The sequence below is a fragment of the Charadrius vociferus genome, unplaced genomic scaffold (genome assembly GCF_000708025.1).
Source record: "Charadrius vociferus isolate BGI_N301 unplaced genomic scaffold, ASM70802v2 scaffold619, whole genome shotgun sequence".
NCBI classification, from domain to species: domain Eukaryota; kingdom Metazoa; phylum Chordata; class Aves; order Charadriiformes; family Charadriidae; genus Charadrius; species Charadrius vociferus.
This window is the reverse complement of record NW_009649962.1, coordinates 541,189-551,786: the sequence shown is the minus strand read 5'-3', so window position 1 is coordinate 551,786 and position 10,598 is coordinate 541,189. Positions and strand designations below refer to the sequence as shown.

General features: G+C 60.2%; 2 protein-coding genes across 2 annotated transcripts in view; one reads left to right on the top strand and one right to left on the bottom strand.

The window, feature by feature from the left end:
• Positions 1–852, bottom strand: part of FBXL16 (F-box and leucine-rich repeat protein 16) — a 6,728-nt gene extending 5,876 nt beyond the window's left edge. The window contains exon 1 of the mRNA XM_009891541.1: positions 8–852. Within this exon, the coding sequence (XP_009889843.1) occupies positions 8–852 (845 nt within the window). The remainder of the gene's footprint in view (positions 1–7) is intronic.
• A 6,101-nt stretch (positions 853–6,953) lies between these two features.
• FAM173A (family with sequence similarity 173, member A) overlaps positions 6,954–10,598 on the top strand; it is a 30,090-nt gene continuing 26,445 nt past the window's right edge. Inside the window, exon 1 of the mRNA XM_009891562.1 lies at positions 6,954–7,065. Coding sequence (XP_009889864.1) covers positions 6,954–7,065 — 112 coding nt within the window. The remainder of the gene's footprint in view (positions 7,066–10,598) is intronic.

Sequence of the window (10,598 nt, the reverse complement as noted above, 5' to 3'; positions counted from 1 at the left end):
CGACGCTGCCTGCACCCATGGGATGGCCAAACTGCCTGACTGCTCCTTCTCTGCAGCTGGTGAAAGCTCTGCCAATGCATGCGTCCCCAAGGCCACCAGGAAGGAGCCACCAACACCAGTCTCAGCCACCCCGGTCACCTCACCGGGGTCACCTACCTCCAATCCCGCATCTGTGATGGTTGACCTCTTAAGGCTCATGGATTTGACCCCCTTCTTGGAGAGGGGGTAGTTGTCAATGAACTCACAAATGTCCAGGTCAGAGACGCCCACAAGGCAGAAGCCGTCGAAGCCGCGGACGGCAAAGCCCTGCAGGCTGACGAACTCCTTCTCGCCGCCGGGCAAGATGTTGTAGAGCTCTTTGGTGTGCAGGACGGGTGTCAAACCCACCCAGAACTTGGGTTGGTAGAGCACCCGCCGCCACGCCTTGCACACCTGTGCCAGCACACACTTCTCGCACGCCGAAAAGTACCAGAACAAGCGGTTGAGGATCTTCTCGTCCACCGCCAGCTGCCTTTCCGAGGGCGAGCCAGGCAGCCGCTCCGGCGAGGGCTGCTCCGAGCCTTCGCTCGTGTTCAGTCCCACCAAGGAAGCGCCGGGAGGGGAGGAGACACCGGCCAGAGCGGCCAAGGAGAGCGGGGAGGCCAGGCTGGGGATGGGCAGGTCGCTGCGGTGGGCTAAGGCTGGGCTGAGGATGGCAGGCACGGAGGAAGGCTGGCACAGGCGGTTCTTCACGGCGGGGGTGCCTTTGGTGATGCTGGCAGAGCCGAGGCCGTTGGGTTGCGTGGGGATCTTCACCAGTCCATTGCGGGGCAAACATGGGGGCTTGGTGTCGCCGTTTCTCGGGTTCGACATCTTCCACAGGTCTCTCTGCAACACAGGGGTGGAGAGCTGAGGGGCTGCGGGTCCTGCAGGCAGAGCAGGCAGGAAGGGTGGGCAGAGCTGGGGGACATCATGGCACGGGTGGGGGTGGAGACCCTGGGGGTCCCTGTGCAAGGAGCAGTGTGGCATGGGGGACCAGGTAGTGCAAGGCACAGCCGCAGAGGGGGCATGGCTGGGGCACAGAGTGGGGTCCTCCAAGGGGCTGTGTGGTCCTGGAGTCCCCTCGTGATGGGGGATGGACGGGGATTTGTCCCTGGACATTCACATCCCCCTCTGAGCCTGGGATCCAGCCACCAATGGGAGCAGGAGCAGGATCATAGACTCATAGACTGGTTTGGGTTGGAAGGGACCTTTAAAGGTCACCTAGTCCACCCGCCCTGCGACAAGCAGGGACATCTTCCCCTAAATCTGGTTGCTCAGAGCCCCGTCCAACCTGACCTGGAATGTTTCCAGGGATGGAGCAGCCACAGCTTCTCTGGGCAACCTGGGCCAGCACCTCTCCACCCTCAGCTTAAAAAATTTCTTCCTTCTATCTAGTCTGAATCTCCCCTCTTTCAGTTTGAAGCCATTACCCCTTGTCCTGTCACAACAGGCCCTGCTCAAAAGTCTGTCCCCATCTTTCTTATAAGCCCCCTTTATGTAGCAGAAGGCCACTATAAGGTCTCCCCGAAGCCTTCTCTTCTCCAGGCTGAACCCCCCCAACTCTCCCAGCCTTTCTCCATAGCAGAGGTGCTCCAGCCCGCGGACCATTTTTGTGGAGGGAAGCGGAGGCAGCGGCGGCAGAGCAGAGCTGCCCGTGCTCTCTGTGCCAGCCGGGTGCTTGGCGGTGAGCCTGTGCTGGCCGGGAGCGTCGCCGAGCCTTGCCGAGCCTCGCGGCAGCCGGGCGGCACCCCAGCAAACCAGGCCAATAAATATTTCAGCGGCAATGAGGCCGGCTTTCCAACAGCCCCGCCACACCCCGCCATCCCTTATTCAACACATTTCCCTCTATAAATATGGAGGTGAATAATTGATGGGGGCTTGGCCCCCCCCTCCTGCCCCAGCCAGTGCATGGCACAGGGCTCTGCCGGTACGCTGCCCATCCTGCCTGCACTCTGTTTACCGGGACTGTGCCAAACCCTGACAAGTCTGAGGGTGGAGGAGGGTGCTGGGCTCCTGGTAGCCCCGAGGGATACGGCGAGGAGCTGGAACCCACAAAAGCAGCTTCCAGCCCAGGGATCAGGGGAGAGGGACGTGATCCCCAACCCCAAGGGATGGCTGGCACATCCATACAGCAGTGGCTGGTGGAAACTGAGGACCCTCTCCATCACCAGCTCCCTCCAGACCCAAGATAAAAGCAAGGGTATTATTTTAGCATTCTTGATTTGTGACGGAGATGGCCAGGCCCTGATGGAGGGGCACTGAAGGAGCAGCATCCCCAGCCAGAGACGCTCATGGCCCAACTCTGTGGACTCTGAGGATGCTCCATGCAGTCCTGGGGGATGGCAGGCAAGTGGGGCGCAGCCTAGATCCCCAATGCCCCCAGCCCATCGCTTTCACCATCACAGCATCCCCAGGCCTCATCCAGCCCTCCTGGAGCTTCCGGGGAGGGGAGCAGCCACCTGAAAGGTGCTGTGGAAGAGCCCAGGAGCACAGGCAGTTGCCAGCAGCACAGCCAGCAAGCCCCACGGCGTGCACGGTGTACGATGTCTCCTGAGGATGCCCTCCTTGGCACAGTGGGACCATGGGATGGGGCTGGTGGGAGCTGCTGAAGCCTCTCCCACGGTGCAAGCAGCAGCGGCGTGGAGGTGCCTGCAGACGGTCTGGCCCGGTGGCAGCAGCACTGCAAGAGCCCGGCCTCTGGGGACGAGCCCGGCCCTGTGCAGACAGTCTGGCGCCGCTCCCTGCTTGGAGGCAGCCTCTGCTGCCTCTGCTCACGCTGCCTGACAGAGGAGCTGGGCCTCTGATGCTTGGACATGTGTTAAATCCACTTGAAAGCAGGAGAAGAGGAGGGGAAAGAAGGAAGAAACTTAAAACCAGTGGCAAGGCAGCAATTAGGGAAGCAAACAGAACATGCACAGGGTGTCTAACACAGCCATACAGCACAAATCCAAACAGATAGTTACCAGGCGGCACGGAAAGGCTGTTGGTCCAGCATGGAGCCCACAGCCAGAGCCATTCGGCATGCTGGTTGCCCCTGGGGACAGGGCAGGTGGTGGCAGAGGGGCAGCCCAGGGCCTCGGGAGCCCAAGGGGACAGTCACGGGAGAAGACAGACGCTGACAAGTCACCGGACTGAAATGCAGCCAGCGGGAGGTGTTGGCAACAGTTACAACCAGCTCTGACCTGGGCTGGTCCCTGAGGCCAGGCTCGGGGTGGGGAGGGCTGAGTGGATTCAGCAGCTTTCCCAGTCCTGCCTTGGAAAGCTGAGCCAGGTCCCCCCTGCCCCGGGCACCGAGGCTGCTTGTCTGGCTGACAGAAATCCCAAACCATGAATGAGCTGGGAAGTCACTTCAAATAGAAAGATGGACAAGATTCAGACCTTCTGGGCACAGGCGGGCTCCGGGCAGTGGCAGCGGGAAGCCAGGGAAGCAGGCTGGCTGTACATAGCCACATGTCTCTGGGGAAACGGGCAGGCACGGATTTGCAGGTTCCTACTACCCTGAAAGGAGCAGGACTGTGCTGGGGGGAGGATCCCAGCCTGGGGAAGGTGGTCTGGGGACACAGACTGAGGAGGGGAGTGGGTCCAGTAGCTGCTTTCTCCTCTGCTTCTGGCACACTGGGACAGCACTGGGATCTACCCTCCAATGATGCCTGCAGCCAAGCAGCCCCCCAAGCTCACAGGGCTCAGGGCCGAGGCTACACCGCTCCAATGTACAAGGTGCAAGTACTGCACCTCGTGGAGATCAGAGCTGCTGTGTGCTGGGACGCCCAGCGCACACGCTGCCCTGCCCCAGGCCCTGCCTCCAACCCACTGATACAGCGCAGGGGTAGGGAGATACAAAGCTGTCTGCCTTGGAGATGTCAGTACAGAACCCCTCTGGTGTTCCAGCAGCTCCACGAGACCCTCCATATGCTTTTTGGTCACTGCAAAGCAGCAGGACAGCAGAGGTCTGGCCTTTCCTCCTCTCCCCGTCATCTCGCTGTTTACAGATTGCATGACTGGGCCAACCACAAGGCTGTCAGAAGGAGAGTTCAGTGCTTGGAACGACCATCCTCCCTCTGGGATCCCACAAGAAGGGCCCAGTTTCGCAGCCCCCCTCTGCTTTCACAGGCCACACCTCACGGGGGAAGCATCTGCCAGCAGTGGAGTGCCAGCTCCCAATCCACAGTGGGAGGAAACCTGACAAAAGCAAAGGGCAAAGTCTTTTAGTCTCCCAAATTCACTCCCGGGTGCACATTTCACAGGAAACGTCATTGCCAGAGAAGTCGCTCCATTCATGAGGGTTTTGTCATCCACAATGAGTGATGATGCAGTGGTGGGGGGCGGATTTGACGCAGGAAGAGAGAAGAAAGAAGGGGTCTAAGAGCCTGTCACTACAAACATTACAGAGACGATGAAGATGCTGAGAAGAATAGGACAAAAGCTGCCAGGAAGACAGAGCTTGTCCAAGCCATTGGAGAGTTTACCATCTCCATGTGGTAGTGAAGAGGGATGAGAGCCTCAAGAGACAGGCAGGATGATCAGCCACTGTTAGTGCCACCCCTGCGTGGGTGTTCGTTGGGAGACCCCAGGCTGTGGCAGATGAGACGTGCTGGATCAGAACGTCATCCCTCTGTGTCTGGGCTTGAGAGTGACCTATGGACCAGCTGGGCTTGGAGCCTACCGAGGGCATTGGGTCAGCCGGGCTCGGAGGCCACTGGAGACCCCGGACTGGCCAAGAGCTTTGGAGCCACCGTGGCCTCCGCCCTGCTCGCCGGCCAGGCCGGTTAGCACGGCAGGCAGCGGCCCTCCTTCAGAACCACGGACAGCGGCTCACTTCAGCACCGTGGACAGAGACCCCCTTCAGCACCGCGGACAGCGGCCCGCACCCTCCTCGGGGCCGCATCACCCTGCAAGGGCACTCTGCAAACGGTCCCCTGCGGGACCCCCTGCCTCAGCGACCCCCTGTGAAAGTCCCCTATTGCCCCATCAGGTCCCTGTGAAAGTCCCCTATTGCCCCACCAGGTCCCTGTGAGGATCCGCTATTTCCCTGTCAGGTTCCTGTGAGGATCCGTTGTTTCCCTGTCAGGTCCCTGAAGGATGCACTATTTCCCTGTCAGATCCCTGTGAGGATCTGCTGTTGCCCCACCGGGTCTCTGCGGCCCCCTCTCCTGCCCCTCCAGCCTGCCGTGAAGCCTTGTTATTGCCCTGCCAGAATCCAAGGCTGCTGCAAAATTATCTCTGTAGAGCCACCGCTTCAGTGACAGAGCTGCTCGGCAGCAAGCAGCCATCGCTCACGGCTTCCTGCACACATACACACACACACACACACATATATATGCACACCAGGCACGCATGGACATACACACAACCACCCTGTCAGAGCTCCGGGAGCTGGTGGGTGCACCTTACACAAGCCTTGGCATTCAACTGCACATATACATGCACCCATACACACACAAACAGAGATAAGCGCATGCACGCGCACACACACACAGAGGGTTGCATCAGCTGAATTCATTAGCCCATCTATTTTTACTAATGCAGCAAATCAAGTTGCTCTACAGGCGGAGAAAACACACCCGAGACATAGTGCTGTAGCAGAGCACGCAGCCAAGGCTTTTGTCCAGCACTCCTGAGGGTAACGGCTCCCCAGGACTCCCTCAGCTCTACGCGACATCCCCAACCAGCAGCAATGCCAGGCAGGCTCTGGCTTTGGGGGAAGCTGATCCTGCTGACCGAAGCACATGGTAGTCATAAAGACATCCCTCTGTACGGATTGCCTTCCCCAGCAGCGCTCGGTAGTGTGTGAGCTGCCTCCTGCTCTGAGCCCACCAGGTCGGACCGCTGCCCGTGCTGTGAGCAGTCAGAGGGGTGTATGACCACTGGCTTCCAAGGCTGGGTCCCCTCAGAGGGCTTGGGTCACCCTGGCAATGCAGAAGAGCCACAGGAGGCCCTGGAAGAGCTGCTGGCTCCCCCGGAGACGGAGGGGCAGCGGTTGTGTTTGGGTAGAAGCTGCCAGTATACGTGCGTGCGTGTGTGTGTGCACATTGATCTGCGCTCCCGGGCTCGGCACTCACACAAGTCCGCTGGGAGAGAGGCTCAGAGCACAGCTCCAAACTCAGTGCTGCCTATTTCCTCGCTGCACAAGCCAGGAATTCATGGTGGGAAAGGGGCCCTCGCCATTCTGCCTGGCCCCAGAGACCTGCCTTTTGTGTGATGGGAGCCCGGAAACTTCTTCCTGAGATTACTCTGGGAGCTCCCTGGGAGGCCAGAGGGCTGAGGACAGCTCTCCTGCTTCCTTCTTGGCTCCCAACGATGCCAAAGAGCTCATTCTACCTTGCAGGGGACAAAGAGGCTCAGGAGGGGCTGGGAAAACAACTGGTTTGAGTCCCATTCATGCCAGCTGCTGGTCTCAGAGCCAGGCTGACTGGCGAATCCATCTCTGGGTCTCAGGCAGCTCATGATAGGGACCTCCCAGCACCGTTCTCCCCCAGGGTCCCACAGCTTTTCTGAACAGCGAGAACTGGGGCTGGGCTATGCAGGGCCATCCCCATGCCCAGGGAGCTGGGGAAACACTGGCTGAGGTGCCAAAGCCAAGCTCTGCTCAGGTCCCCACCGCTTTCTGCTTAGCTGAGAGAACAACTCATGTCCAGGGGCACTGGGAGACACAGCTCCTGTCCCTCCAAGCCCTCAGCATGGGGCAGTTGTAGGGAGGAGGCAGAGCTCCAGCCCCCCAGGCCTGGCCAGACAAAACTTCCTCACAAGAGGCAGCAGGGTCCCCTCCAGCTGCCGCAAGCTCTTCCCACAGCGGCATTTCTCTTCTCTGCTGAGACCCGAATCTCCCAAGACATCAAGCCCTGACCTTCCACTCTATCCCGGGCAGCCCCATGTCCCCTGGGGGGGATTCCTCCACTCAGGATGCACAGAGCAGGGCAGAGCTGGACCTCAACATGCCGCCCTGGGCCCATCTCCTCCAGCCTCCTCTGGAGGTCCCAGCACTCACCACCATGGGAGGATGGCTCATCCTTCAGCCAAGCTTTGCCCAGTTCCCCATCGACCGAGGTGAGGGGAAGAGGGAGCAGTTCCTCTTGGGCCAGCTCCTGCCCGGCCTGGCCCCTCACCGCAACGAGCCCAGCCAGAGCCCAACCGACAGCACCCAGCACGTTACAGCCCTTTCTTTTGCCCCTCTTGGGCCCAGGAAGGGCTGAACAAAAGGCAAGATCCTGTGAGGAGAGAGGAGCCAAGACACGGTGATCCATGGCTGACCCTGAGCCCTCCTGCCCACTGATGCCCTCCCTGGGTACCGCTGGGACTTGAGCCTCTTCTTCAAACCCTTTCATCCCTCCAGAAATGGCAACAACCACGCAAGCATCGATGTCCCTTTGCCGCCAGGCTTGGGGGTCTGGCTGAGAGCCGGGGTCAGGGTGAGGTGGGGGAATGCCGGCCCAGCACAGGCGCCACTGGCACCAGGCTCGTGGGACGCCGGGGAGGGGAGGTGGTGTTCAGCCATGGGACTCCTCACTGCAGCGGGTTGTGGGTGCTAAATGCCAACACAGGCTGCAAAAAAAACATTAGATGCATCCTGGAAGCAAAGGCAGTGGCCTCATTCTGCTCCCATGGCCACTCGCTTCCCCAGGCCAGGAACTGGGCATGGGTCACACCTCCAATGGGGAGAAACCCCGGAGAAACAGCCTCTGCCTACCTGCCCCCTCCCCAAACGCTCTCCCCTGCAGCCCCGGCCCCCTCCTCTGCACCGCTGGCCCTCGAGCACCCAGCAAACATGGCTGGTCCCCATGGCGGGTAGGCAGAGGTTTGGCGGGGGTGGGATGCTGCTGAAGGAGCCCCGCTCGCCCGCGCGCCCCATCCCGCTCCCTCCCACGCCATCGGCACCCACTCGCCGCCTGAATCCCCTTTCCCCTAAGAGCTGCTCCGTCTGCACAAACCCCGGTGAGGAGCAAACGGGCCACGACCCACAGGTGGGGACGAGGAGGACACCTGCCCTGGCTCATGGATGGGGAAACTGAGGCACAGGGAGGGCAATGTGGCTTTGCCATGGGGTCTGAGCCAGGCAGAGCTTAAATCCGCAAAGTGTGAAGGCAGGATCCAGCCCCCAAACCCAAAGCGCTCCCTCTCCGGCCTCCCTTCTCCGGGCTGGAGCACGGCCACGTCCCCACAGGATGGTCAACACGGAGGTGACCTCACCGGAGAGGACAAGGGGAGCTTTTGCCCCCTCCAGCCCTCCTGCGTGTGCCACCACGGCCCAAGCGAGGGTCCCACTGTCCCCAGGAGCAGGATTTGGGGAGGTGGGATGTTCCCAACAGTGGGGATGCTCATCCCGCCACTCCCCGCCGCCGTGGAGCCGCTGGCACCCGGAGGAGAGCAGGCCCGGTGGATGGCAAAGGGATCGATGTGGGGGAAGCCAGCTCGGGGAAAAATAGATATCTAGCTCATTAAAAATGGATGCTCGAGCGAGTCCTCCCCACTCCAAAGCCACCTCCCTCCCTCTTCCTGGTAGCCAGAGTGAAATCAGCACCCAGCTTTCAGAGCAGAGGAGATGCCAGCACAGCACGGCGCTCGCTCGGTGCCCACTGCTCCCACCCTGCTGCGTGCTGAGACCCTCTGGGTGCTGCAAATAGGGCCTGAGCCCCCCCCGTACCCCGGCTGGTGGTGGAGCAGGACCTCTGGCAGGAGCATCCCCACTGCAGGGACTTCCACGCTCCGGCCTTCGCCACCCAAGCACCGCCGCATCCCGCCAGCGCTGGCGGATGCCCGAGAGCCAGAGCTGCCCCACCACCTCGGCCCGGTGCCCCATGGCACACTCGGCCCCCCACCAGGGTGAGATCGTTGGGATCTCTGCCTGGATCCTGCCCCAACCCTGTGCCTCGGTTTCCCCCAGCCTGCCCCAGTCCTTCCACAGGGCTCAGCCTGCCCCCAGTCCCATCTGTCCTCGCACACAGACCCCTCTGCCTGTCCCCCGTCCCCTGTCCCACAGAAGCAGCTTGCCCCGGCCCCTCACCCCCCTCCCGGGCTGCTAGGGGGTCCCTGGCCCCATGCTGGACCCTGTGGGACCCCTCTGTGGGGTTCAGCCCCCTCAGCCCCATCCCAGATGGGGCTTTCCCCTTCCTCCATCCCCTGGGCCCCGGGATGGGGGGTGGCTGCCCCTGTGTGTGTGTGTGTGTGTCCCCGGGCTGTGTCACCTCGCAGTGGAGGAAAGCCTCACCAAGCTGTTGGGGTGTCAGGATCTTGGGGTGCTGGTGTGCTGACTTGGGGGTGCCAATGGTCCCATGGTGCCACCAGGGAGGACAAGGGACAGTTTGGGGGCTGGCAGCAGAGGATGGGGGGGGCAGTCAGCAGCTGTCACCCTGTCCCCACGACGATGTCCCCCTAAACCCCCATCCCAAAGCATCCCTGCATCCCCCGGTACCCACCTGACACCCCCATCCTGTTACCCACCCTGCTCAGCCTGCAAGCAGACATGGTTTAAGGTGCCAACATCACCAGTCAAAAATGTAGGAAATCTTGCAAGAATGGAAAATCCCTATGTTGTTCAGCTGTAACTGCAGAGGTCTGGTAATAATGGGATTCAGAAAAGCGCTGGGCCTGATCCACCCAAGAAATGCCACCATGGTGTAATATGCACAACATGCGGGTGCAGCTTTGGCTGGTACCTGTGCAAAGCACTTGCATACGCTACTGAGTGAAGCACGCCGTGCCTGATGAGTGCGCTCTGACTGCAGCGGCATCCAGAGCTAGCTATGCAGAGGCATGCTGCAGCTGTGTGGAAAAATCAATTCTTTTCATTTTTAAAAACACTTCCTTAATTCTTAACTCTTCTTACACAGTGGGATAAATATCGTTGCCAACACATGCCTGCTTTTGCCTGTTCCTCTTTATCCTGAAGATCACGATTTCCTTCTGATTTCTCTCAACATAAATGCCTCCATGGAGAGAAATAATCCAATGTTGCTTTTACAACATGAGCGTTGCTATTTGTCATTGCTAATGGCAAAATATTTATGTCAAAGAAAGTTCACAGCTGATCACTTAGTTCTTATAATAAACACAGTCAATATGATTTAGTCCATGGAGATATGTGGCAGCAACAGAAGAGGCGCACAGGGGTGGAAGGATGGGGGGATGAAGGGAGGGAGGGAGGCAGGGATGGAGGGAGGGATGAATGGAGGGATGGAGGGAGAGGTGGAGGGATGGAGGGAGGGATGGAGGGAGAGATGGAGGGATGGAGGGAAGGAGCGGGGAAGGAGTGGTGGAGGCATGAATGGAGAGATGGAGGGAGGGAGGAGCTGAGGGATGAATGGAGGGATGGAGGGATGGAAGGAGGGAGGGAGAGATGGAGAAATGGAGGGATGAATGGAGAGATGGAGGGATGGAGGGAGAGATGGAGGGATGGAAGGGTGGAAGGAGGGGTGGAGGGAGAGATGGAGGGTGGGAAGGAGGGATGGATGAAAGGCTGGATGGCCAGACGGATGTTTGCTGTGGCTTTCTCCCCCCAGGGTGCTGGCAGGCTGGAGCTCCCGGTGCAGACCCCTCTCACCCCGGTAGCCAGCGCAGGCCCTGCCGACAGTTCCCAGGGCTTC